The sequence below is a fragment of the Leptonychotes weddellii genome, chromosome 12 (assembly GCF_054177405.1).
Source record: "Leptonychotes weddellii isolate Sample4059 chromosome 12, ASM5417740v2, whole genome shotgun sequence".
Taxonomy (NCBI): Eukaryota; Metazoa; Chordata; class Mammalia; order Carnivora; family Phocidae; genus Leptonychotes; species Leptonychotes weddellii.
Window position 1 is genome coordinate 63,027,638 of NC_138380.1, and position 27,266 is coordinate 63,054,903.

The following is a 27,266-nucleotide window of genomic DNA, read 5'->3' on the forward strand; positions in this document are numbered from 1 at the left end:
CTGCTATAAACATCGGGGTGCACGTACCCTTTCGGATCCCTACATTTGTATCTTTGGGGGAAATACCCAGTAGTGCAATTGCTGGGTCATAGGGTAGCTCTATTTTCAACTTTTTGAGGAACCTCCATACTGTTTTCCAGAGTGGCTGCACCAAAGCTCGGTACTTTTTTATTGGCTCGTGGAGAAGGATTCACCAGAATTGTGAGGGTTTGGAAGTTTGCTGGAATCCATTTGTAGTAGGAGAGATTGAAGTGTCATTGAATTGTAGATGTGCTATCCGTCTAGGCGGTGGTCCGAGAAGCCAGCACTCTGGGAAGGGGAAGGGTGGGGTTCCGGGCTTCGGGAAGGTGCAGCCTTGCGGGGCCAGGGCCGCCGTGGACAGTGGTGCCGCGTGCTCACTCTCCAGCAGCCCTCCCGTTCCTGATCCCTGCCGTCCGGTGGGCAGTTCATCGTTATCTCCATCTTGCAGGGGAGGAAATGGTGGAGACAGGGCTCATATGCAGACAGCTCTGCCTCCTGAGCCCTTCTGCTTTCAGTCACATCCTCTTGTGTCTGTTCTCTATAATCCCTAAGACCCCTTGCTTCACTCCTGAAGCTAGTCACTGCGTTGTGGGGCAACGTTTGTAGCATTGGGCATCTCTCCTGGCCCAAAAGGCCATTCTCCCGTTCTCTTTTTGAACTTAGTTTGCCTCCTTGTGACTTCCATTTTACCGACTCCATGGGAGAGATATTAAGGACAGATTTAAAAGGGTAAGGGAAAAAAAAGGGAGCATTGAGGACGGGAAGGTAGGCTGCCACGGAAGCTGGAGAGAAGGCTGTGTGTCTGGGGCAGACAGGAAATAAGCACAGGAGGCTGTTCCATTTTCTCCTCTGAAATCTGAGTTTTCATTCTCTGATGGTGTGCATGTGGCTGTGTTCAAAGACGGGGGTGTTCTATTATCCAGTCAGCAGGGGGAGCAGTGAGCTCAAAGTGACATCCCGTGGGGAGAGAAAGGCCATCTACTCAGCCACGGTGGTTTATGAGTAGGTGTTCTTATTCTGCCTGGCATTAATAGATTCCATTAAAAAAATTGTTTCTGCTTTTTTCCCCCCATGCTGTTGACGGTTAATTAAGTCATTGGGCACCAAGAGCACTGCTGCACTAGAAAGAATTCACTTCAGCGGCATTTTGTGTTTGTGAGTTTCTTTAAATATGTAATGAATTGCAATTTTAAGGATACCTTTCTAGAATCCATGAGGATTGTTAATTCTGGCCAAAATTATTCTTATAGCTTGGGCTCAGAATAATAGCTCTGTTTGGGAAGAGTCAGATGAGGAGGAGACACTTGGTTCTGGGATGATTTGAAGGTCCCTGAAGAACATGTTCCAATTATTATCCTTACAGTCTTTTATAGTACCAGGAATTGCAATCTCTTTTAGGTTAAATTTCTTTTAAAAAATTAACATATGCATGTTTTACCTAAAAAGAATAACTCATTAATCAGTCTCCATTACTGAATTTGTTTGTTTCTTATTTGTTTGTGGACAGGTGCACTTTGATATCGGAAAGTCCAACTCTGGGTCCTAAAGCATCTGCCAAGCCTTGTTAAAACACAGGCGAGAGGGCCCAGGGCAGGAAAGTGGAAGAATGAAAGAGATAAACCTCAAGTTTAATGTGGGTCAGTGCTGGTTGGTTCTCTCAGGCCTTAGGACAGGAGAAGCAGCATGTTCCGAGTGTGAGACCCAAGATGAGACATGAAAGTCATAGTTCAGGAAAGCCCAGGGTTTATTAAATAAGGAATACTGCCTTTGTGCATAGGTCATAACATGGTTTTGGGGCATGAGCCCTCCTTTTGAAGTATCTGAAGAAAGTTGTGGATCCTCCCCCCGAGAAAAATGCACATACGCACAAAATTTAGCACTCTATTTCAGGACTTCACTGATGTTCGGCCCTCCCCTGAAGCCCATCGTGAATCCTTGTTTAGGGCACTAGTCTCTCCAATAGAGGGTGGGAATGTGCGTGCATCCCAGGGGTGTGCAACACAATCCACTGGAGTATGGAATTTTCTATTTGTATTTATTTTCTCTCTTTTAAAGGCTTTTCTTTTCCATGTAGGTTTTACATTGCACATCATACATTAGTACCGTAGTACATAGTATGAGCATAACATTTATATATAAGTAGATTAACAAAATTCATTATAAGGGCTCACATTTTTTACTGACGGGGAGGCATGACTCAAAATGGATCAATTACCAACTTAAAGAGAGGTGCTAATTGAATTTAAAATCTAGGCTCTGCTCTCCCTACATTGGAGGGCCAGGGATAGATTAACTCAAGAGGGGACAACAGGTGACTGGAAATTTTGGACCTAATGATGGCACGTAACGTTTGCCCTCACTTCATGAAGCGCATTCACGTCTGCCCCATTCGGTCCTCCCGGCAGTTCCGTGGACTAGGGAGAGCAGGTATGTTAACCAAATTCTTAGAGAACTTAAGAGACTTTCCCAAGTGCCCTTGGCCAATCGGTGGCGGAGCTGGTGCACATAACCTCGGCGGCTGACCACAAATTATGTGCTTATTTCACCCAGCAGCAGGGATAAGTCGATCATTATGGGCTGTCGGTGGCCCTAGCGCTGCAGTTACTGGTGCCCCCTGCGGACACTGAGTTGTTGAATCCCTGGCTGACCCAGGCACAGGGATAGAAAGCATATTTTAGCTGCTTGATCAGAGGGCCAGGAAGCCGAGCTAACAATTCAGCATTAGCTCTCTCCTGTTGGTACTGTAATACCAACATATTTCAAAACAGATAGAGGGCTCTGGAAGGGTTTGGATACATCTATGTACAAAAAAGATTTACAGCGGGTTATTAAATGGGAGTTTTGAGGCTGGTTTCTCAGGAAGTGCCAACCACTCTTTCTCCCAAATTTCCCTTGGTGCCACTGTCAAAGGCAAAGTACTCATCTAGATGGATTGTTGTTCTGACCCAAAACGACATTTCCAACTTCTCTTATATATAATCCAATTTCTGAACTTCTTTTTCAGTGATATTAAGTGGAATAGCAGAAAACAGTATTTTGGCATTAAAGATAATAAATGTGTTCTGCATTGGTCAGGTGTCCTTGCTCTTCACCAGTGCATTAAGCTGTATTGATTTTAGAATTTTAAATGACCCTTTTTACCAGACTTGATTAATGCCTCGTCCCCCAATCTTGGCTACCTGCTCCTTCCTTTTCTCATATGCAATCTTCTTCCCTCTCAGACTGGCATGGGTTAGAGGCGGCTGACCTTCATAGGACCAAGGGTCAGGAAATACTGTGAGGAGGGTCCCTCGGGCCCAATGATTAGCCTCTACAGGGCGGGGGAAGGGGGGCCTGGTCATGCAAGGGTCAAGCCTTCAGTACTCGGCTCAGGCCCCAGGAACACTCACAGTGGACCTCCTGGCTTGGTAAGTACCAGACAGTTCTAGTATGTGGCTTCCAGAGAAGAAACCTCTGGCCAGATAGAGGCTTTGAAAGTGGAATGAGATCTCTGGCAAAAGCTGGCCAACTAAACCCGAATGTCACTGTTGCTGTGTGAAGCTAAGATTAATTTTCTGCGATTCCCTCTCATTAATTAATAGTGTCCTTCACTATCCTCAGAGGACACTTTAATACTGTGTTCACACATTGTTTTATTCTCTCTCTGCAGCCGAACTGTGGAACCCCCTGAGGATGCTGCCGCCTGGTATGTATGGCTTTGTGCACCACTCCCTGGGGCCCCCCAGTGTGGCCGGGTCACAGTGAGTGATGACTCTGAGGCTGGGCTTTTCCTTCTCTTTCAGAAGAGAAGTGGGTGGGAGGTGGACCGCTCTTGCCCTGGAGATGGCCACTCCTCACCCAGGATTGTTTTCACTTGCTTACTGCTTATTTCTTTTCATAATATTTTAAGGGTAAATTTGTTGTAAATGATAAAGGTGATATAACTACATTACAGCAAATTTGGAAAATTTAGACATAAAAGTCACTCCTATCATTACTCCATGAATGCACCTACTCTCAGCATTTTGATCCGTATGTTTGATAGATTTCTAATGACAGTGTACTTGAATGTGATATTTTAAAGATTATAACATTCCATTCTAAGCTTTTTTTTTTGTTTAATCATCCTCATAAATGTTATTGGGATATGAAAATAATATTTTTCACTCTTCCTGTTGTTGTCTATTAGATATTACCATTATTCATTCCTCATTAGTATTGATTGGATATACCATCATTTATTTCCTCATTGTTGTTTATCAGATATACCATTGTTTTTTGAACTATTTTCCTGTAATCCCACACTCCTGATTAAATGATTATTATTGTCTATTGGCTTAAGAAATCTGCCTATTTGGATTCAGTTTGACAAAGAGCACTGTTAACATCTAGCATAGTATTTGGCTCTCAGCTGGTACTCAGGAAATGATTTCTTCCTTCTTCATTTTTGCCTTCTTTAAGCCAACTTTCTTGGACTGTGGACCTGAGGGCATAACATATTGAAGAAACCCAGCAATTTCTAACTGGCTATCATGTAAGTTTGCGCTGGCCATTTCAGTTAATTTGTCGGGAGCACTCGTATTCTGATTACAGGGGTTTCGTTTTCTTTGTGTCATTTGGTAGGTATATTGCTTCATTCTTGCCAGATACAAAATGTGAGAACTTCGAAGGGCTGTGGAAATCACCGTATCCAGTGGTTTCCCAGTGGATGCACAACACAATTTTGCAAGGTGCTTAAGAATACTGATTCCTTACTAAATCTTAATTTGGTGGTTGAGGACTGGCAGTCTGCATTTTAAAAAGCATCCCTTTGTTCTGATGCAGGTGGTGGATGGACCGTAATTTGAAGTTACCGTTTGGTTAATAGACCTTGCTGACTTTTTAGAGCTGATGTTAGATTTTCATCATGTTCAGTTTTTTGCTTTTAAAACTAATTGAATCTTGAGATGACTTATTTCAGGAGGCAAATATTACAATCACAATTATGTTCTGCAACAGGAAATAAGCTCTAAATGAATCTTAACATCTTACTTGACACATTACTATGTTTAAGTGTATTAAAGATGTCATTGAAAGGTGCAGGGGAGGAAAATGAACTTGATTTGGCAGGGAGGTGTTCATGGTACTATTACCCACAACTGTCTGTGCTGATTGACAGCACACACATTACCTCCTAACAGGCATTGTACTCAGTTGCATCAGATTTAAGTGTGTGGCATTTTTACTGAATATTTGAAACTGTTTTAGTTAATAGTATTAATTGTACATAGACCAACTTTCAGCCACTGTTTCAAAGTGCTTAATAGATAATAAACCAGAAGGTTCTGTGGTCTCCGCTTAGAGTAAACTTAGGTCTACAATACCATTTGTTTAAGCCTTATGTATTTTGAGTAGGGCAAATGTTTTATAGTTCAGAGAAGGAATCTACCCACCCCCCCCACCCCCCCCACCCCCCCGGCCAACCATAGTATAGATAGGGAAATTAAACACAGAAAGGTGAAGTGCTCAAGGTCACTCAGCCACAAGGAGCAGTCAGAATTGGAGCTCAGATCTCCTGGGTCCTTGTTCTCTGCTCTTTCTACTAGACCAAATTGCCTTTTTTGCATAGTTTCTATCTAATGAGAAACGCTCAGTCTAATGGCTGGTAGAGATGCTATAATTCATATATTTATATTGCGAAGAGCATCGAAGCAAGGAATTCTACTCGATATTTTCTTTTGGAAAACCAAACATGCTTTATTTCATTTTTTTCACAATTTATTTAAACATCTCACATATACAAAATAGGTACAATTTAATTTTTCTGCTTGTCCAAGAAACAAGGCTTCTTTTTGGTACCACGGGAGAGGATGAAAATGAGACTGGCAAAGAAATGCTGAATTTAAAGAAGAAGACAAGGTTGGGCAAGTGATCTGCATACTTTTATTTGGGAGTCAGATGTGAAATGCTGATGCTAAATCAAATGAAAAAAGAATACACAATACAACTCATTACAGAGGATCATTTCTTCTCAAATTCTTCTAGCACCATCAAGGGTCTTCAAGTATCTGAAATACTATTAGCACCTTTGTATTCTGAACAAAACAAAACAAGTACCTCAGCTCATCTCTGTCTAGGTCAGCACCTAATGATGTGGATCACACTCACAGGAAAGTGTTTTGAGGTAGTTTTAAACCTTTGGAAGTTTGGGTTTTAAACTTCCCTCTGCGGAAGATATTCAAAAGCCACAAGTGGTGCAAATGTTCATGGTTTTTATTTTTCAATTTTTATTTTGGTTTTCTTACAAAGGTTGACATTTTCCACAATAGGTGTAAGAGTGTTGAAAAAAAAAAAATCCAAAATTTTTTTGGGGGGGATGGGGGGGGAGGGAATGAATGAAATCGTATTGCACTGTGCTCTGATCAATCCTTCTTCTCTTTTGCCCACAATTTAAGCAAGTAGATGTGCAGAGGAAATGGAAGGACTCAGCTCTCAGTTAAAAAAGAAGAAAAAGAAATGGCAAAGAGAGAAAGTTTTTTCAGATTTTTCTTTTTTTAATTTAGGTTGAGTTCATTTATTTGAAACAGACTGGGCCAACGTCCACCCTGAATTCTTGGTCAGCATCACCGATGTCCAAAGGTGCAATATCAAGGATAGGCAGGCGGGATGCCTTATTTGTTTTGTATTCAATGATTGTCTTTCTCCATTCATTCGTCTTTTTCTGTTTAAAAAAGAAAAAAAAATTATATATATATATATTCATAAAGCAGCACTATTTCTAAAACAAACATTATCATCAGAACCTTCGGTAGTTAAGAACTACTTTTGGGCCTGTTCATTCTGAGGTGTGTCCCAGATCAACATGTTGATCTTTGAAACAGAAGCATTAGGGGGTGTTTTTAGGGAGAGAGATTTCCTACCAGTCTGTCTAATTTTTTAAAAGAAAATTTCAATACATATTCCAAGTGGTTTATTGCTACAATATCATTTTTGGGATATGTGTGTGTCAGTAGGGAGAGCTGGGTGGGTATGCTGTAAATTTTAATTTTTCTTCAATGTATAGCATATTGTAGAGAAAAATTACATGCAGACCATACTAATAAGTCAAATAAGGTACATATAGCTGTAAATTATACCTTGGGACCTTTTAATCTCAAGTACTTTTAAGTTATGGGCAGACATCATCATTTAACAAACTCATGTTTAAAGAAAAACAGCTAATGCACAGACATGGTATGTATTTCAGCACTTCAGAGAATTTCCGAAGGCAAGATCTGATAAGAATCCTCAAGATTTGCCATCTGAATTTAAGGTAGGTAGGTCTCTCCTTCACCTGTTCATTCAATGGGTCTAAGCTAGAACTCCAACCCACTTTCCCCAAATTTCCCTATTACTTACAGAGCAGCCGTCTACAAGAACAGTGTAGGTGAACCTGCTGTTGCCCTCGGCAACCAGTTCAACATCATTGGAGCCTTGCAGAATGACAGCCTTCTTCAGGTTGCCAGTCTCCTCATCCAGGTAGGCAATGCTGTTCTTGCAGTGGTAGGTGATGTTTTGAGAGGCATGGTTGGCCAGCAGGCGCATGAAGGCGAGTTGAGTGGCCATTTCCTTGGTGGTCACTCCTTCAGCATTATATTCAAACTACAGAGAATAAGGTAGAAACGCTAGTTAAGTGGAGAGGGACTGAAATACTAAGTCAAAAAAGAGGGGGGCGGGGAAAGGCTGACTTAGGGAGGAATGATGGACTCAGATCTGAACCTTGGGGAAAAAGGTACTTTTACAGGAAACTCAATTCACTTGTCTGTGCAATATTAGTTACCTAGAAGGTACCTAGGAACTACCAGGCTGAGGCAAGATCATCTCAACTCAAAAAGGTACCTGTTTTAGATAAGCCTTTTAGGATAAGAGAGCAAGGAGACAGGGTCACACCTCTTTCTTTTTCTGTGATTCCCCCCAGTAGGCATTCAATAAAGTTGGTGAAGAGATTTGATTAAAAATTCAGAAAAGCACATGTCCTGAGAATACATATGCATGGACACAGGGCTAGGTGCTGGCCAGCATGTCCTCATGCTAAAGGGCATTAGTTTCTCCAGTGATTATCAGTTAAGTCAGATTTGAATAATAACTTTAGATGGTATGGATATGTCCAATCACTCCAGCTTTAATATGCAGTCCAGGATAGAACGGAAACCCGAGAAAAGAGGTTCTTTTTAATAATCCCATTTTGGTAAAGGATTAAAATGCAGATCATTGAAAAGCAAACTATCTTAATATTATTTAGTAGGAGAAGGGATGTTTGTAGGATTCCTCACCTGGGTACCACCATTGATAGTTTCTCCTAACCAGATGTGCTTCTTGACCTTGGAATTTCTGTACCAGTTCTTGGCTGGGATGTTTTCAGGTTGAGCCCGGATGCAGGTTTCGCCAGTAGAGAAATCACAGTATACTTTGATAGCATCCATAGTGCATCCTTGGTTAGGGTCAATCCAGTAGTAACCTTTAAAAAAAGAAACAAGACCCAGCTCATAAAACCTCTCCTTGAGTGGAGCATAGGTTCTAATAATTACTAGACAAAGATTTTTGATTCCCATAAGTAACATTGTCTACCCCACATTTAATAGGAAGAGGATGGCTATTTTTAAGATGAGACAGTTCCTCCTCTCTTGTCCTTCATGAAAAAAATCAAATCAGAGAATATGTATTTTTGCCTTTTTCGTGGTAATATATAGAGAGGCCTGAGACTGGGTGCTGGCTGGGAGAAGAAAATGCTTTATTAGTTAGGTATGATTCCACATAATGCAATTTTTACCCCAAACTTTTTCATTCTAAATGTCCATGGGAATGGACTTTACAAAGCCCAGCTCATGAGAAGGGCCGGTCCGGCTTTGACATCCTGACTTACCGCTGCTCCACTCTGGGTGGCTGAGTCTCAAGTCACGGCATGTGCGAGCTGGGTTCTTCCTAGAGCCTTCAGGAGTAAGAAGGGTCTCGATCTGGTTGTTGAGGGATTTCAGAGTAGCATCAACTTCATAATCCTTGGGTCTGAGAGAAGGTGGTGAGCGAGGCTGGTCAGCCCTGTAGAAGTCCCCTTCGTAACCAAAGTCATAGCCACCACCACTCGGGCCGGGAGGGCCAGGAGGACCAGGCGGACCGGGAGGGCCCTGCAAAGGTGAGAGCGAGAAAGAGGAGGTTTCATATTTGGTCACAGTGAGAGATGTCAATGACAGCAGATTTTCAGTTGAGTGTTACAGGCACGTTCTAATAAGTAAAAGAGAATAACTTGATCCCAGGCATGCTGGTGGGGATGGGCTGAAACAGCTCCTTCCATACCATCTTTATACGGTTTAGAGCTAACATATGGAAGTGGGGAGCTCCTTGAGTGTGTTGTCACAGCCATCTTGGGTTCGTCTGAGCAGAACGTTATTTCCCGGAACGATACTTACAGCAGGACCTTGGCTCCCCTGAGAGCCACGGACGCCAGCAGGGCCGACTGTACCGGGATGTCCAGTGCGACCGTCCTTGCCAGCAGGGCCGGAAGGACCAGCAGGGCCCTGGCGAAGGAGGACACCAAGTGTGAGGGAGTCCGTAAAAAAAAAAAAACAAGGAAGGAGGGGCCTGGGGCTCCCTCCCTGCCATAAGCTCTCATTTCAGAGACCGAGGTCTCCTGGGTTGACCTACCCTAGGACCGGCAGGCCCCACAGAACCAGGTGCACCTTGATCGCCATGTTGACCCTTGAAAGAGAGGACAGGAAAATCACACTTTCAGAACACGTGTCAACAAACAGTTTTTTTTTTTTAATTGAATGGAAAACTTTAGTTTCAATGGACTCTGGATTGAGAAAATTGAAAATGTAAAATGGGGCTCTTTTCTCCCATTATGTCTATTATATTCAATTACATTTTTTTCTACAAGCTATTTCAGCAGTGTAATATTAGTCATTCCTCTAATTATATTTATTTTAAGTGGGGTTGAAGGACATTGTTGCCAGGAGATTTTAATATATGTATATTCCGATCTCCCTTAACCCTCACCTTTTTGTGTTGGGATGAAATAGCATTATCTCTGCGAGATGGAGTCAGCCAGAGAATAGGAAATGAATACGATGTAGTTCATTTTAGAACAAGAGCAGTGAAAATTTGAGGAAGATCATTTAAGATCTGTACACATGCAGAATGTCCACACTGTACTTACAGCGAGACCAGGAAGACCTTGCAGTCCATTGTGTCCCTTTAAGCCAGGAAGACCTCTGGGCCCCTTGTCACCAGGCTCTCCCTTATCACCTCGAACACCTTGTGGGCCCTGTAAAGAAAAAGGAGGACAGACAGGGCATTTTACCTTCTCACTTCCCCACCAGTATTGCTTTATCTGTTTACAGAGCTAACTCAAGACATGCAAAGGTTTAAACACCACGTGGGTGTTACGCCCATCTACTCCCCTAATCTGCTTTCATTGAACCCTCCGTTAAGTGGCTAGATTTTGGTGATTATTTAATACAAACAGACAGAAGAGATTTGAAATGGAAGAGCCTTAGAAGCTAGATGTAGCAATTCTCAGCATGGACTGAATTTTTTAAAAATATGAAGTCTAGCCTATATGTTATTTATTTTATTCATGGACAGTCTGGACAGAGTTTCCTTAAATGTTCATTTGTGAAGAAATCTTCATCATGTACGTACACTAGGACCTCTTGGACCAGCAGCACCAACTGGACCCACAGAACCAGCAGGACCCTGCAAATTGGAGAAGCAAAACCGAACTCGTCAGCCAAGCCCAAGCCCCTCCCCCACCAAATCCCCCAGTTCCCGAGTGTGGGGAGGTCAGAGTGAAGCCTCGGAAGAGGACAGCACTAAGGGACTGGTATTTATGAACTTACGGGTTCACCACGGTTTCCGTGTTTGCCAGTGGGACCCACAGGGCCGTGAGGACCAGGTGCGCCCACAGCGCCAGCAGGACCAATGTTGCCAGGGTAACCGCGCTCTCCCTACCAAAGGCAAAGTGAAGTTTAGCATCCACCTGGCCTGGGTTTTAGTCACTTTTAAATTGGAGAAAGACAAAGAGGTGTGCTGACCTTGTGTCCAGGTTGACCATCGCGGCCTGGGGGGCCATCGTTCCCAGGGTTGCCCTGTGAAGATACCACACCAATTAAGGCACTTCGTGAGGCTCTTTACCCCGCCAGCCCCTTTAGTTCAGCTCCTCTGTCTTCATTCCTCCCAGTACTCCACAGTGAACCCCCAGTCAGACCATCAAACAGGCCAGTTAGAACTTGCCAGCCTAGTTTTCTTAGAGGTGTTTTTAGTATTTTGGCCAAATCTGAAGTATACCATTTAAAGAGCCATCCTCCCACCCCCCAGCCCAAGTAATTTTTCACATTTTCAATAGCAGGAGTGGTCAAGACCCATAGATATTATGGGGAAACAGACCATCTTGTTCAGAGACTTGGAACAGGAGGAACTCAGCTGAGGACATGAAGTCACGCACAATGGACTACAGTTTGCTTCTACAAACCACACGTCAGACTCACATCACGACCAGCTTCGCCAGGAGCGCCGTTCACTCCCGGTGCACCCACAGCCCCAGGGGGCCCACGAGCCCCAGGTGGGCCAGCGATGCCGAGAGGTCCGTGTTCACCCTAGACGTGGAGAAGAGGAAACATTCCTCTCATTGGATCGAGTGCAAGTCTCACCCTCCCAACACAACCCCGGCGAGGGGATTGCAGTTTGAAAAGAGAAAGTGCAGTGGGGGGTGGGGGGGGTGGGTAGGCACGGGCCACAGAACAGCCAGAAGCCCCATTCGTGTTATCCTCGCCCTCATCCTACACACTCGGATGGCCGGCTTTCTGTAATTTTGGAACGTCGCTCTGTACTAGGTAAGCCTAGCTGCATCTGCTGTCCCAAATGAAATGAATTCATAAAGTTGAGAGAGTTTATGGAGATGAGAGGATTCTTAGGTGCTGTCATGTATGAGATTTAACGGAATGATTCAGAACTTCCAGAGTTTCATTCTGCCTACAGGATAAATGATGCCAGCATTTCATATTGCAGAGGAGTAAATGCAATTAGAGCTTATATAGTTCTTAAGCATGTAAAAAGAACAAAAATCATTCTGCATAATGTTAAGCTGTATCTTTATAGCGTGTGTCTAAGTAAGGTGGTATTAAAGCTTCTTAGATAAGTGACATGTGATCTGTATAAAGAAAATGCCATGAATAAAAAATCTTAAGTGGAGTTATTCAGTGATCAATCTGTCACATCTGAAGTGGCAGCTTTTAAAATCTTTTATTATGTTAATGAGAAGAAGAATGGTGTCAAACACTTACCACAGATCCAGAAACACCTGGTAGACCACGTTCACCTCGAGAGCCTGGGAGACCCAGAATGCCAGGAGCACCAAGGAGACCTTGAGGACCAGCGGTGCCAGGAGGGCCCTGAACAAGAGGAAAAATACATCACTGGTGAGCCGCGAAGTGATAATACACGTTGGCTTGAGGATTGTGAGAATCCGCTATCCTCAGTTTAGAAAAAGGCTGGTGACCTCCTAGTAGGAGGACATATCCTTGGACATCTTTTCTCTAGTGATGACAAGGAGTTGACAGCTTGGCAAGTATATTTCTTTGTACCTCCTTGAGACCAATGGAACAACAGTCAAAAATATGTGATTGAGATTAATGAAGACATCTGGGGTGACACAAGAGAGTTTGTATAGAATCTATGCCAAGAAGCAAATTTTGACCTTGGCCTCCAGCTGAACCCGGTCTAGGAAAGGCACATTTCAGAGTAACATTGACAGACAATGCATGTTTAAGAGATTGGTAGCTTACTGAGATTGATTCGTGTACAATAGGATGACCATGGCAAAGGGATTCTGGTTCTAATCCCAGGACGAGTGAGGTGCCATTCTGATAAAACAGTGAGTTCCTTCATTTATTGCCCTCCCCGTCTAGTGCCTTCTAAGCAACTGCAGAAGCCCCGCCACCTCAGTATGTGCCGGACAGATTTCCTGGCTCAACTGAGTTCTCTGTGAAAGCCTGCAGTACTCGTTAACAAATAGATGCCACTTGAAGATCTGTGTAAAGGCTTTATTTTAATTCAATACAAGGTATTACGAGAGAGGAGCTTGCAATCACTTACAGCGGTACCGGGCTCTCCAGAGGGACCCTTCTCGCCGGTAAAGCCGGGGGGACCATGTGCACCAGTTTCTCCTGTTCGGCCAACTGGACCTTGGTCACCCCGAGGCCCACGGAGTCCTTCTTTACCAGCAGCGCCAGGGGGACCAGGAGGGCCGGTGATACCCTGTGAGCCAATGACAGAGTCATTTAACCCGTCACAGACCCGGGAGAGAGCAGCTGAGGTTCTAGAGATGAAGATGCAAACAGTGTGAAGCAACAAAATGCTACCCTGGCCACTGGGGGGACCTGTGGGGGCGTCGTCACATTCCTTGTAGTGGGGAGAGGCAACTCCCTGTCCTCCTTCTCTGGAGCCTGTAATAAAGTGACTGACTGAGGTCGAAGCTGGGGCTAATGTCCGTGAGGAGAGGAAATGCTGTGCTACCAGGCCCCTGGCGTCTTGGGGTCAGGACTCCAGAGAGTGAGAAGAGTCCGTCGTAAATGAATGGGACTTGGGGTTTGGGAAGACCCTGCTCATTTCTTTGTGAAGATGGCCGACACTGGCATTTTGTTCATCATTGAGGAATCACATGTGCGCTCCACTAGGTTTAATTAAATGCCTACAGGAAGTGAAGATTTTTCTGTTATGAACCTGTAAAAGGGTTCCAAGAAATCAACATCTTTGCTGTTTTTTTTTCCCTGAAATCTTAACCAGAAGACTTAATCCTTGGTAATTAATTAAATTCTCTTGAGTCCTGACAGGAGAGTCTGAATCAGAATTAAATTAGAGGCCAAACCACCTTTAAATTCAGGAACAATTATACCTGAACAACGGAGGCAGAATGTTGGCCATAAAAGGTAATTAGATATAGAAATATCTGATATGTGACTAAAACTGTTCTGTTTTTTATTTCTAACAAAGAGACCATGCCCCTAAAAGGGGACTTGTGTTCACATGAATAAAAGCCTCTTAAGCTGATCTTATAAAATATAATTTGTGATGATTTTGCCTTAATGGTTCAGGAAAACTGATTTCAGACCAGGAAAGTAATAGCAAAATATTAGTAGCGTGTTTCCAGAGAGTTTCTCACCAGTTTCCTACTAGAGGCAAGGCCTTTTGGGTAGAGTAAATGAGATACTTTGAAGTGATTTACTTACAGAGGGCCCAGGAGGACCAGTCCGTCCAGCAGCGCCAGGAAAACCAGTAGCACCCTAAGAACCAAGCACATTAAAATTCCACAATCAATGCCAACTCTAGGGATTTGGGTGAGATGGAAATTTCTCCTCTGGCCAGTCCTCGATACACGTGACCAAGGATGGACCAAGGAGTAGCTAGTGGTAGCCCCATATAGGGTATTATTCAACAAGGACCCTGAAGGCCCTCCATCTCTGCACCTCTCTCCTACCAGCACGCCCCGGTTGCAACACCCATATTTTGCATTAAGGCTCTGATGGTCCCTTTTGAAACGCTAACATATAACCTGACGGTTGTAAGAATAAGAAGACAAGACACCATGCCATTATTACACATTGATGTGTATACAACAGGAACTATTTTAACCACCTGGAGGGGTGCGAAGCACATGGACACTGGATAAGTACTTTTGTTTCCAGAGGAAGGTACAACCAAAGACCAAGAGTATTAACTGCTGTCCAATGAGAGCAGGAAGGAGTCAGTGCAGTTCATTCCTAGGGAGGTCCGGGTCCTGAAGGAGTCAGTATAACAGCACTGGGCGCCAAGAGAAAGGGCATGGTCAGGCAGGAGAAGGGGGGCATCAGTAAAAGGATAGGCGGTACCAGAGAAATTATTTTTTATCCATTGCACAATTAAACAGCCTGGGGTTAACTTTGGTTATTACCTCAGGTGAGGTGGTAGCAACATACACTGCACTGAGTTCCAGCTGGGATTAAGTTAGTAGCCCATGATCTAATGGTAACTTCAATATCAGAATTTCTCTGAAAGAAGTGAACTTGGATCTCAAGAGTCTCCTTATTATAGTTCAGAATTAACCCAAAATCTCCAAACTTTCAAGTTGTTTTTAATAGATTCTAAAGAAAGTCACGTTATCAGAGTCCACTGTGAATACTCACAGGGGGGCCGCCATCACCACGACTTCCAGCAGGACCAGGGGGACCATTTGGACCCTAAATGGAAACAAACAAAAAAACATGGAGTCAAATCACAAGAGCGTTCTTATAAATGTTGCTTTTTTCTTTGAAGGTATCATTCCCATGTCTATGAGAAGCCAATCCAGAAATTAAAAATGATGATCTGCGTCATAAAATAAATGTCCTTCAGTGTGACCACCCTCATGGAGCTATACCAAAGAAGTGAGAGGAGACGTTTATGAAATGTTTACAGATTATAGAGTGGAATGCAAATGTTAATTCTTATTTTTCACATCATCTTCTATCTCGTATGTTCCCGGGATACAGCAGGCACTTGATTGATCTATGTTGAACTGTTGGATTTCCTGGGTACTGACACAGGCTGTGTTGACCACCAGTGAATTCAACTTACAGATGGGCCAGCAGATCCGACGGGGCCTGTGGGACCGACGGGACCATTTTCACCCTTGGGCCCTTTGGTTCCTCTCTCTCCTTTAGCACCAGGTTGACCAGCAGCACCCTGGTAGAGAGGAAGAGTTGGCGTCAGGCGTTCCAGCTCATTCTACTTGCCAGCTTGGGATCTTTTCGGATTAACCTGCATCATAGGATACTCACAGCAGGACCAGCAAATCCATTGGGGCCAGCGGGACCAACCTCACCACGTTCACCCTAGGTGGGAGAAGGGGTTTAAGAATGTCACAGCGATCTTAGCTTCGTTAAGGTCTGAAAGTTCTGAGTGCCCCAGATGCCCCAGGTTTCCACTTACAGGGCTACCACGAGGACCGGTAGGACCGGCAGGACCGGCAGGACCGGCTTCACCCTATAATGGGACCAAAGAGGAGTTTGTCAACGGGCTTCACATCGACACTCACAGAGGAGGTGGGGAGAGGTACCAGTGGTAGAGAGTGGGCTTCTTGTCAGAGTTTGCAGTGTGTGTCAGAAGAGAAAACTAATGCACATCTCAGGGAGTAAAATAAAATGCATTCTTACTGTGCTTAATGTTGTATTCATTTGGGGGGCTGAAGTGGTATTGGTCATACACTTGCAAAAACACGATAAATCAGTGCCCACAATACGAGGAGGAGGACATTTTAATTTTTAGATGGACACAGAGCTGATCTATTTGCTGCAATCTGTGCAGTACAATAAATAAGGTCTATTTTAAGGGGACTATTCGATGTGAAATGGGCACACTATGTATTTTATTGATTTTTTACAATTGAAGGCTTTGAGGCGGCTCAGTACATTAGGATATCGTTAATGGGCAACAGGGAAAGTCTTTAAAACAAATGATAGGGATTAAAGTACAGATCAGCTAGCTGGCACATCTCTAGGAAGGGAAAGAGGACTTTAAACACATAGCATTTGTTTCCTGTGGCCCCATCACAACAGATAGGTTTTTAAATAAGCAGGCTTTATACCAAGTCATAAAAATGAACTGCGGGGGCTCTCTGGGGCGAGGGCGGGCAGGAGATGCTCGATGCTGCGGTTGGCTCCATGAAAACGCATGCTTACCCGGTCACCAGTGGCTCCAGCAGGACCGGGGGCACCCACAGCACCAGGGGCACCCTAGCACCGAAAGGAAACGAGTCTTATTAATTATACCCCCAGGCCATCAAAAGTGACCCTGCCATTCGCCCTCGCTGTGCTCAGACCGTGACCGAGCGCTGTCACTGCACACTCGGGGTGGACATCGAGAAAGCCTTCGATGCACTTCAGTTCTAATTGTCAAAACTACCAGAAGCGGCTCTCGGGAGGAAAGTACCCCAGTGATCGGAGGGGATGGAAATGTGGAAGTCAAGGCAGGTTAGGAACTGGGGAGATCCCGAACTCTCTGCTCTTGTCAAGCTCCCCGGAGAGCAGCAAATGAGTAGCCTTGTTTGAAACCGCCAAGGCTGTGGGATTCAGAGAAAGGACGATTTTCAATGTGCCAGAGTGAGTTATCAGCTCTGAGGGAGGGGAGGAGGAGAAGAGCCAAGGTAGCCGACGGCCCGGAAGAGCCATGTTGCCAACGCTCGAGGTAGCGTTATTATCCCTTCATGGGATGATCTTTGGCATCTCCGTGGCATTAACAGCTAATCACTGGGGCTGCTCTTTGAGTGGTAAATCTTAGGACACGCATTTGAATAAATGGGACCTTTGTTAGAGGTTCTGGATTCTGGCTTCTTAAAATGTAAGAGTTATTGTTTTGTTTTTTTCTTCCCCAAAGTCCTATAATAAACAATCACTTAAAAGTTCTATTAAACCTAGAGCTTTTGGTTTATAATTTGCACTTGGTATAGTTAACACCAAGGAAGGTAGAAAATTATTCAGGTTATGATTTTCAAAGGGCTAAGTTCTGTTGAATCTTTCTTTTGGAACATGTTAAATGATCCAGGAAGGAAAGGAAGATTCTTACTAAACCTGGATCCTCCTTTTGTCAGTTCAGTTTTGGAAAGCTGCTCAACTCGAGTGAAATGTAAAAACAACAACAGTCTAAGTACAAACAAAATTCTACTCACACGGGCACCATCTCTGCCTGGGTTACCAACTTCCCCTCGGAGACCAGTTTCACCCTGAAAGTATAAAGCAAAAGCAACTTTTGGTTTTCCGGCCACATTTTTGAATCAAAGTGTATCTGCAGTGTTTTTTACAGAAAATCCTATACACCTTCAGTCATTTAACGTTTGGCAATGTCTTCGAGTCCCTACTCTTCTCTAGGATGTTGAAGGAGAAAAATATATATATATATATATAAGGAAAAAATAATTCAGGGCCCTCTCCAGATTATTGTTAAATATTCCTTTCTAATTTCCAGCCCGTCTTCTGCAGCATAACCAAGCAAGGTACAGATTCCTGGGGACGGAGTGACAAGGCAACATCACAATGGGCTCCGGCGCCCGATCTCTCTTACGGCGGAACTGATGCCGCGGCACGTTGGACAGCTGTTCAGCGTAGCTCCTTCCCGTTAATTAGGGCCGGATGAGGCAGGCTTGTTCGCGGCATTAAAATGAGCCTCATGTATTACTCAACACCATCTGTTTGCGTGAAATTCCATGGTAGCAAGCAATTTGGCCAGATTAGTGAGTTTAGAAATGCGTAGGTGCTAGGTGGCAGAGGGAAATGGGTAGAGATAGATATCAAAATGCTACCAGCCCACCTACCAAGAATTGCAAAAAAAAAAAAAAAAAAACCCAAAAAAAACAAAACGCCAAAAACCAGACCACCAGACACCAAACCCCAGCCTGCTTCGCTAGAGCTCCTCAAGCGCACGTGTTAAGGGCCAGCACTGAGAGCGTACCTTCTCGCCCTTGCCTCCAGGTGTGCCAGCAGCACCCCGCTCTCCTGGGAGGCCGCCGGGACCCGATGGACCCGCGGTGCCCGGAGCACCGAGCACACCAGGTTCACCCTGGAATCAAACACACGTGAAATCAATTATGTCGGCGGCAAAAGAAGAAAACGAGGACCGAACTCTTGAAGGATTCCAATTTAAACATTTAATAGATCGCATTCTTGCCTGCTTAGAGACACAAAGGAGGGCTATTGAAAAGCAGGGAGACTGTAACTGAGGGAGATGTTATTAATGACACTGTGGCTGAAGAGAAGAGGAGTGGGAGTGGGTGGCGGCGAGTTTTCTCTGACCCGCTCCTGGTCTTCAGGCAGGCAGGCACGGCAAAGAAGAGGCCCCGGACAATAGGAGGCGCAGAGTGAAAAATGTTTGCCCACAAACCTTTTTCAAGGATAAGTCTCTTAGCCCACACAGGAAATGTGGAGAGAAACCTCGTCAACTGGGGAGATGTTTACATTTTAATCTCCTTAAGAGTGGGGACTATAAGCTTCCATTTTATATAAAAACCCTACAATTCCACATCCTTCAGACCTATTGACTAACTTCTAAGAGAAAACTCTTTGAGAGTACCATCCTCTGGACCGTGTTCTCTTTCTTGTTTCCTCTCTCCGTCTTAGCTTTTTATTTTTTTCTGATATCCTTCCACCTACCAAAATAGCTTTTTGCAGGTAATCCTTGCATTTCCCCCCCCGCCTCCCTGCAAGGTAAGAAATCAGGAGTAATAGGAAATGCCTTCTCTTTACTGTGGTTAAAGTAATCTGTTTTTCAGAAATGTGTCATTCCACCTATTTTAAAATGTAAACCAGATTCTATTTTGAAACTCAAATTGTCAGGCTTGTGTTTTGGGGAATGAATGTATTGTCCAGTTAGTTTTCACCTCTCTTACTATTAAAATTTGGACTATCTTTGGAAATTTTACTCTCTGAAGTAGGATGGTGAGAAGGTGAAACTTTGTTCTTAAAAACAGTGTCCAAATGTATGTGGTGTTTCTAGATTAAAACCAAAGTATAAGCAGTGTGATGACACGACAGTAAAAACCCATACTAATTCATTTATGTCTGTAGAACGCTGGGACTTCCTTTCTTTTGGAATAATTCAAGTCCACTGGAATCAGATTGTCATTTACTGTGATGGAAATCATCACAGAGTAGGAAATAAAAAAATCTGAAAAGCGATTCATTTCCTATTGTAAACGACCTAGTTACTCTATAGTGGGCCAAAGCAGCATGAGAGAACAGAAAATTTTACCTTGTTTCCATCGGACCCAGGGGGTCCAGAAGGACCTCGGCTCCCAATAGGACCAGAAGGACCAGCAGCACCACTTTCTCCAGGGGGCCCACGCTCCCCCTGTTAAAAAAAAAAAAAAAGGGGGGGGGAGAGAGAGAAATTAAAGTGTTGCACTCTTCATAGCTTTCAGAGATACCATTTTACACATCAGAGTTCATAGTTTTTAAGCTTTTGAATCCTGTTTCTGCCATTAACAAATTATAACTATTTTTCCTTAATTTCTCTACCAGCAAAATGAATGGATGGGATGAGATAATCTCCAAAGTCTCATTCAGCTTTAATGTTCTGTGGCTACAACTCCAGAATGTTTTTCTTCTAGAATATTCAACCTTGGAACTCATTCTTTTTTTTTTTTTTTTGGCTCTTTTTGTAATAGATCCATAGGTAAAAATAAATGCCAGTTATGCGTGGTATTCATACGAAAGATGGTGTCATTTTAGGAGAATAGCAATGCTAGGTGTAGATAGGATTAGATATTCTCATAGCTACCCTCCCTTTTTCTAATCTTAGGCAAGAGTGATGAACAGTTATAATACTTAACAGGATATACATGTGTATGTGTGTCTGCATGTGTATATCAATCTATCTACCTATCTAAATTTCTCCCAATTGCATATCGGTATCACCATGACAAGGTATTCCATGGGCCAGAATATTTAACACGTATGTAGTCCACACTGTAACCATTTTCACAGGCCCTTGTTATAATTCTGGTTCTATGATACTAAATTTGTTTGGGCATCCTAGATATATGGTAACTAACCATGTAACAGGATACTTGAGGGGCAAACTCATCATTCCAGTTATTCTAATGACCACAGACAAACTAAATCTTTTTTTGTACAAGCAGATTCATGATTTCAGCTTTAGACTGAACATCAACACACATTGCAAAAATTGATTTTAAATCTCAGTAAGATATTACTTTTCCTTGTCAGGTTGAGCCACTTTCATAAATACATCATACTTGTCTATATAAATTACTGAATATAATACATGTATTAGGTCATTTATGTTTCTTGTAACTGCGTGGGTTTTGGCTAAGAAATATGAGTAATTAAATAAAAAAAGTCTACTTTCAATTAGAAATCAAATGTTCTCTACAGATTATGTTTGACTACAGAAGAGTGTCAGGAACTTGTTGCAAGGTCATCAATAGCTTTTAAGAGAAAGCACTACTTGTTTTAAAAACACATTGCCCAAAGTTTATGAAAGTAAATTAAAAAACACTTACTCTTGTACCAGCAGGACCAGGGAGACCAAATTCACCAGGGAGACCCTAGGCAGAACATGATACAGAAATAAATCATGAAGTGATTGTATATGTTCTCGAAATCCACTTATGATTATGGTATTTAGATAAGTTTCGAAATAGCCGAGCAAAGCCAGCTACCCTCTAGCTCCCTGAGCGCATAAAAGTACAGGGCTATGAGGAACAAGAGAGTTTGCAGTTGTATACGGACAGATAAAAAAGTGAGAATTCCATTGCTATCAAAGATATTTCTATGCTAGAACCTGATATCAGAAAATTTAAGTTTCCATTACTTAGTTTATTACTTTAAAAAAAAATGACAAAACACACTATCTCATTTGATAATATGATAAATAATGATGAACAATATCAGACACTGCCTATTTTTAGTTATATAACAGACTGCTTTCTTAATAGAAATGATCATATTCTGCACATTACCTAGTTAATTGTATACCCAAGTGTATCTCCTTTATTACTGACCAGCTGTCTCCTTAATGTGCCCCACTGTTGACAAAGGAGACCAGGCCACAGAATGTAACTGAATTGAGGCACATTCATCACAATTATCAGAGAAAATGACTCAGAACTCCTGCCCTGACTGTGGCTAGCAGTGTCATGTCTGAATGCCAAGAAAAACATTAAATGCAATTTTTCAGGGTCTAGTTTGATGGAAAAGCAGTGCATTTACTTTTTCACCATGGGAAAGGAAATAATTTGCATGTTAACGTTACCAAGAACCATACAAAAAGTAAGGCTATTAAACGGAATGTTCATTGATATATTTTCCTTTCATAATGCAGTGTTTCATTCAGTCTTTAAAACAAAGGAGTTGTTATTCCAACGAGAGAGCACAGAGTAACTGGGTTTATTCTCTCCAAAGTACCAACTTAAGTAGAACGCTATCATTAACATATGAAATACGAAGTTTCTTTTTGCATATTATAAGTGCACTGCAGTCAGGCGGTCGCTATTGGGTGGGGGGTGGAGTCCCAAGTTTCCCTAAGCCTACTATCCCTTGTTTTTACTCACCCTTTCTCCTGGTTTGCCAGCTTCACCAGCTGTACCTGCGGGGCCAGGCAGACCCTAGATGAAAAAAAAAAAAAAAAACCCCCACAAATTTCCATCTTACGGCTCTTCAGAGGATTTGCTAATAATTAGTTTTTTCTGGATACTATCTGATATCGACATGATCACGAACTATTCTGTGTTATTAAAGAGTTACACAAAAGTTTGCCTTGAAAAAAGTGGGCCCTTCTTTACTTCAGTTCTGAAATCATGCTCTGTGTGCTGGGGGGGGGGGGGGGTAGTGCGATGGAGATTGATAAGCCGGCTAGTCTGACCAGAGGCAGTATTCTGTCTCAGTTGACTTACCTGGAAGCCTGGAGGACCAGCGGGACCTTGTTCACCTTTTCCACCTTGGACACCCTGAAAGTAATAGTAAAGATAGCGTTAAGTAGAGATGTATGCCCCCATTGCTGTCTACCTAGATAACGTTTGGACTGGAAAAAAGATGGTCATTTGGCAGGACTAGATTCATTCAGGGCAGCAAAGGACAAGAATGGGAGAAATACTCACCTGTGGTCCTGGAGGCCCCTGAGCACCATTGTTTCCATCAGGACCTGGAGCACCCTACAATAGGTCACAGAAAGGCTCAGCGTTACCTGTGAGTCAGACAGTTTAAGAAGACTCGAAGCCTCATGCATTACTTTCTCAACGCGTATCATCTTAGCATGACTCATTGTGGGTCCCCTGCCCAAATACCAACTTTTGGTATGGCTTGTGGGAAGTCCATGGATGGAGGGCAATTTATGAAGGCCAGAGAATGCTACTAACATATGCATAGCTTTTTAATCCTAGAATAAATTAAATAAAAATCAAATGCGGCCATAAATAATTTTGACCTAAGACACATTCTGATTTGTTAGAGCTCCATCCAGTGCCTTATAAGTGTGGTTGAAAAAGAAAAAAAAGACATTTTGTGACAGTAAAAGGATCTTTGGGGATGCCATTTTGAAAAGAAAATGACAGAATTATATCAGATGGCCTCAAAGGATGGGTGTTTCCTAAGTGAACACTACGTGGGCAGATACTCGAAGTCAGCACCTACCCGAGCACCAGCAAGACCAGCATGACCTTTCTCACCAGCTTTGCCAGGATCACCCTATGATAAACATTAAAAAAAAGTACACACTTCATGTCAAATTAAGCATGACAATTCTGACATGTCAATTCTTGCTTGCTTTGCTTTTCCTTTCTTTAAGGTTCCTAGTCTTTGAATTCCGTTAGCTAAGGCACGACCCATCATCTTGCACCTCCAAGTACAATAAGGCACACCTGTGTCTGCAGGGGCGCAGACTCCGGAGACGGATTTCCATCAGGTGTACAGTGGTATTCTGGAGATCAACTGTTAATGTGCTAAGGGGCTTGCAGTGTTCTTGTGTTGAAAGGGATCCCCCTCCTCCCCGACCTGGCCCTTGAGGTAGAGTGGACCGAGGATAGCAGAGAAACCGAGTTTGGGTGAAAGGCGGCACAGAAGGGCTGAGGGAGGAAAGGGGGTGGTGTTCTTACGGCGGGGCCTTTGGGTCCAGGGAATCCGATGTTGCCAGGCTCTCCTCTTGCTCCAGATGGGCCAATCGGACCAGGCCTGCCGTCAATACCAGGGAGGCCCTGAAACCAGAGTTTATGTAAAGTTCACTCAGCATCGACCGGGGTCTCCCGACCTCAAGCCTGTGATGCTGCCACAGGATGAAACAGAATCATTCTCTGAACGCATAGAGCTTCCTGGGATAAAGTGTCAATAAATTATGAATCCATTTTCCTTTTCTAAATAGGATGTCAGTACACACACAACCAAGTCAATCTCGTATGTACCCAATTCCCTCCTCGTCACCCTCTTCAATTTTCCCTGCCATGGTTTTCTTTTTCCTTCCCTCCTTCCAGTCCTGCGTTCATCTGGACTCCATAATTACAATCTATTACTTTGCGTTCCCAGATGATGTATGTGGCTGATATTTATTTTCAGTGTGTTCATGTATAAATAAGCCACAGAATAGACTTGATAAGGGTGCAATAAGTGTCCTTGAAAATATAATGGAAAATGAGCAAGTCTTACCATGGGACCTTCTTTACCAGCTGGGCCAACATTTCCAGGGGCACCAGGAAAACCCTATAAAGTAAATGAGGATGCTTTCATGTCGGCACTTTAACGCACATACTCGAGGCTCCAATTTGTTAAAATCTCACAAAAGCACTCCCCCCCGCCCCCCACTTCTTGTTTGTTGCCTAGGGTAAATCATTAGGGGTATTAGCCACTAGCTGGGAGGTATGAAAAGAGCTCTGAAGTCTTTCTTCTATTTTTTATGCCTTTCCTTTCATTGGAGTTTAGCACAACTGATTCATTTACGGATATCTCAAGAAACTGTGAAGCAATATACTATATGGGCAAAATGTATCATGCTATTTACCTCATAATAGAAAAACAAATACTTTTAGTAAGCAATTTCCAAAGTGGATTTTTTATTGCTATATTTGGTGTCTTTATTACTTGTTTATGGTACAATTACAGATGATATTCATCCATAAGAGATAATGGAGGCAAAAAAAAATAAAAATCACTCTATTGCTATGGATTAGAGTGTCTACGAATCTAAAGGTCATTTCTCCATGGCTAGTGTGATGCTGAATACATTAAAGCACTTTGTGATTGCTGGAAAAATGATTCCACTTATGAGTCTAATACACTGGTAATGTATAGTCCTAATACATTTCATGGACACCTTATATAAAACTCACAAATTGAGATAAAAGATTCATGCTGATAGGAGAACCAACCTAATTTGGATATATTAAAATAAATCTATTCTTCCAAAAACCTCACAGCCATTGGATCAAATAATAAATAGGAAATTTATGACCTAACCAAATCTGTAAAAAATACCTCTGGGCTTTGATAAAGTTAAATTAAAAAGGCAACCATCAGCAAATCTACTAACAGATTTACTTTGGATGGTTGTTTTTTCTTTTTTATTGTCCAAAGATGAATCCTCCCTTTCAAAAAGGAAACAGTGCCAGGTGTGACTTGCTCCGCTTCAATCTGAAACTTACTCGGGGCCCCATGAGGCCAGGCTCTCCAGGGCGACCAGAATCTCCGTTGGGACCTCGGACACCAGCAGGGCCGGTCGCACCACGAGGGCCAGGAGGGCCCTATTCAACAGAAGGGAGAGGGGAGGATGCTGAAGCGAAGGACAAACCCACCAAAAGCAGCATCATATTCCCTGCCCGGGAGGGAGTAATGGACAACGTACCATGACACCAGCTCTGCCGTCAGCTCCAGGAAGACCACGAGAACCAGGACCTCCCTGTAAGAGATTACACGAAACAGGAAAGACTGGGGAAAACGCTTGAATGCAATAGGGCAGCGTTTATTGAAACATGGCTGCATGCCAGAAATCTTGATGCCCTGAAGGGAGAGATACAAACAAAAAACCAAGCCAAAAAACTTCACCCAAACCCCGAAGGAATGTGTGGAGGAGGTAGGTCTACAAAAGTAGGTCAACATCGTTTCCAGACCACATTGAGAGTCACTGATTTAATAAAGCAGATGGAAAGCAGATGCTGCCTTTGTCTAGAAAACGCACTCGGTGATTCTGACCAATTCCCAATGAAAGGGTGTCATCAGATCCCTCTGGTGTGTCGGGGCATCAAGAGCATCTGGAACCTACTCTCAGCCCAGGAGGTCCAGAGGGGCCAGTGGATCCGGCTTCACCGTTGGGGCCTCTCTTTCCTTCTTCACCACTGGGACCGGGAGGACCTTGGGGCCCAGCAGAGCCCTGTTTCGTGAGAAAAGCAAACGAGGAGTGAACGGGAAAAATCATTCTTATGTCCTATCCAGCCAGAGAAAAAGTAATCCCTTTTTTACAAAGTAAAAGTAGGACTTTTTGGATCAAATAAGGAATAAATCCATAAAACTGTGATCATCGAACTACTTACGGGCTCACCCTTGTTGCCGCTCTCTCCTTTGGAACCAGCTGGACCAGGCTCACCCTAGGGTTCGATACAAACCGGTGGTCAAAGGACAAACGTGTGCCTTAACGCTCTCACAGACAAACATCTTGGAATATTTATGGATCCAGATAAAGAGAAGTTCAAGTTCTGTAAGAAGGTGCATGTTCAAACAGCTGACGGGGCTGGCTGCGTTGAAAGGCCTTGAGTGATCTAGAAATGTACCTCACTGACCTTTGGGGAGTGTTCTAGGAGAGCAGGGGGCGTGTGTGTGAAAGAGACACACACACGGACACACGGACAGAGAGAATGGACATGCGCACGCACTCACAGAAGTAATACAGACTAAAAATGCTCAGGAAAGAAAACATAAAACTGCTAAGACCACAAGAGGAAGTCTGGACGGTGACAAAATGACAGCTGAGCTGGCCTCTCAGGAGGAGGAGCGCTGCGGTGGCGACCACTTACGACGAGTCCTCTGGCCCCAGTAGCACCAGCAGCGCCAACAGGGCCGGGAATTCCGCGGGGTCCAGGGAGGCCGGGAGCCCCAGCCACACCGGGCAGGCCCTGTGAAGAGAAGGCGGCGTGGCGGGTCACGAGGGGCCTGGCCGGCGAGGCGGCGCCCATCCAAGTGCCTCTGAGGGCGGAGCAGCTCCCGAAAGCCAGATACTCACAGCAGCACCCTTAGCACCAGCCAGGCCGTTGGCTCCAGGGTTACCCTGTGAGGAGAAAGAAGGGAGAAGGCGGTCGGCTACGGGGAGTGTTTCCGTTCTTCTTTGAGCCCAGCTTCGCGCTCTTTGCCTGCTCCCACCCCGTGGGGTTAATGATGGGGGCTACTTACAGGAGGTCCAACGGGGCCGGAGACACCCGGAAGACCTACTTCACCGCGGGGACCCGCGGGACCAGCAGGACCAGGGTTGCCAACAGGTCCGAGTTCACCCTAAGAGAGGGAACGACACTGAGGCCTCGGTCTGCAAATAATGCAAGAGCGAATCTCCATTCTTAGGCCGGCAAGTTCCATGATCTTTCTTGGGAACTGCAATCATTTCCCTCCTCTGGTTTGGTACCACCGATTTGGATTTGAGTTCCCTCTCGGCTACCACCTTCACCTACTTCTGTCTCTCTGTGATAGCCGGTCCTCACTAGTTTGGGAGCATAGCCCAGAGGGGTCCCATAAAACACATTTCCTTGTTGGCTTCTCTAC

The 27,266-nt window shown here is 43.8% G+C and overlaps 1 protein-coding gene and 1 long non-coding RNA gene across 4 annotated transcripts in view; one reads left to right on the plus strand and one right to left on the minus strand.

The window, feature by feature from the left end:
• LOC115940028 (uncharacterized) overlaps positions 1-17,909 on the plus strand; it is a 71,160-nt gene extending 53,251 nt beyond the window's left edge. For 2 of the 3 annotated variants that reach the window (XR_014139344.1, XR_004074812.2), the window contains exons 3-5: positions 3,671-3,706; positions 4,462-4,534; positions 7,226-17,909. This is a non-coding gene — a long non-coding RNA (uncharacterized LOC115940028). Of the gene's footprint in view, positions 1-3,670; positions 3,707-4,461; positions 4,535-4,623 lie in introns of all 3 variants that reach the window. The other variant, XR_014139345.1, reaches the window with a different exon arrangement.
• The window catches only part of COL1A2 (collagen type I alpha 2 chain), a 35,033-nt gene continuing 14,001 nt past the window's right edge, over positions 6,235-27,266 (minus strand). The window contains exons 17-52 of the mRNA XM_006730667.3: positions 26,904-27,002; positions 26,737-26,781; positions 26,531-26,629; positions 26,051-26,104; positions 25,783-25,890; positions 25,366-25,419; positions 25,166-25,264; positions 24,174-24,227; positions 23,630-23,728; positions 23,169-23,222; positions 22,637-22,690; positions 22,433-22,486; positions 22,091-22,144; positions 21,041-21,085; positions 19,768-19,866; positions 18,472-18,579; positions 17,693-17,746; positions 16,707-16,760; positions 15,958-16,011; positions 15,807-15,860; positions 15,604-15,711; positions 15,174-15,227; positions 14,241-14,294; positions 13,108-13,269; positions 12,297-12,404; positions 11,502-11,609; positions 11,049-11,102; positions 10,854-10,961; positions 10,657-10,710; positions 10,172-10,279; positions 9,658-9,711; positions 9,423-9,530; positions 8,882-9,140; positions 8,292-8,476; positions 7,378-7,620; positions 6,235-6,700 (exon numbers count right to left, since the gene is read on the minus strand). Of these exons, the coding sequence (XP_006730730.1) occupies positions 6,554-6,700; positions 7,378-7,620; positions 8,292-8,476; positions 8,882-9,140; positions 9,423-9,530; positions 9,658-9,711; positions 10,172-10,279; positions 10,657-10,710; positions 10,854-10,961; positions 11,049-11,102; positions 11,502-11,609; positions 12,297-12,404; positions 13,108-13,269; positions 14,241-14,294; positions 15,174-15,227; positions 15,604-15,711; positions 15,807-15,860; positions 15,958-16,011; positions 16,707-16,760; positions 17,693-17,746; positions 18,472-18,579; positions 19,768-19,866; positions 21,041-21,085; positions 22,091-22,144; positions 22,433-22,486; positions 22,637-22,690; positions 23,169-23,222; positions 23,630-23,728; positions 24,174-24,227; positions 25,166-25,264; positions 25,366-25,419; positions 25,783-25,890; positions 26,051-26,104; positions 26,531-26,629; positions 26,737-26,781; positions 26,904-27,002 (3,309 nt within the window). The 3' untranslated portion in view covers positions 6,235-6,553. The remainder of the gene's footprint in view (positions 6,701-7,377; positions 7,621-8,291; positions 8,477-8,881; positions 9,141-9,422; positions 9,531-9,657; positions 9,712-10,171; positions 10,280-10,656; positions 10,711-10,853; positions 10,962-11,048; positions 11,103-11,501; positions 11,610-12,296; positions 12,405-13,107; positions 13,270-14,240; positions 14,295-15,173; positions 15,228-15,603; positions 15,712-15,806; positions 15,861-15,957; positions 16,012-16,706; positions 16,761-17,692; positions 17,747-18,471; positions 18,580-19,767; positions 19,867-21,040; positions 21,086-22,090; positions 22,145-22,432; positions 22,487-22,636; positions 22,691-23,168; positions 23,223-23,629; positions 23,729-24,173; positions 24,228-25,165; positions 25,265-25,365; positions 25,420-25,782; positions 25,891-26,050; positions 26,105-26,530; positions 26,630-26,736; positions 26,782-26,903; positions 27,003-27,266) is intronic.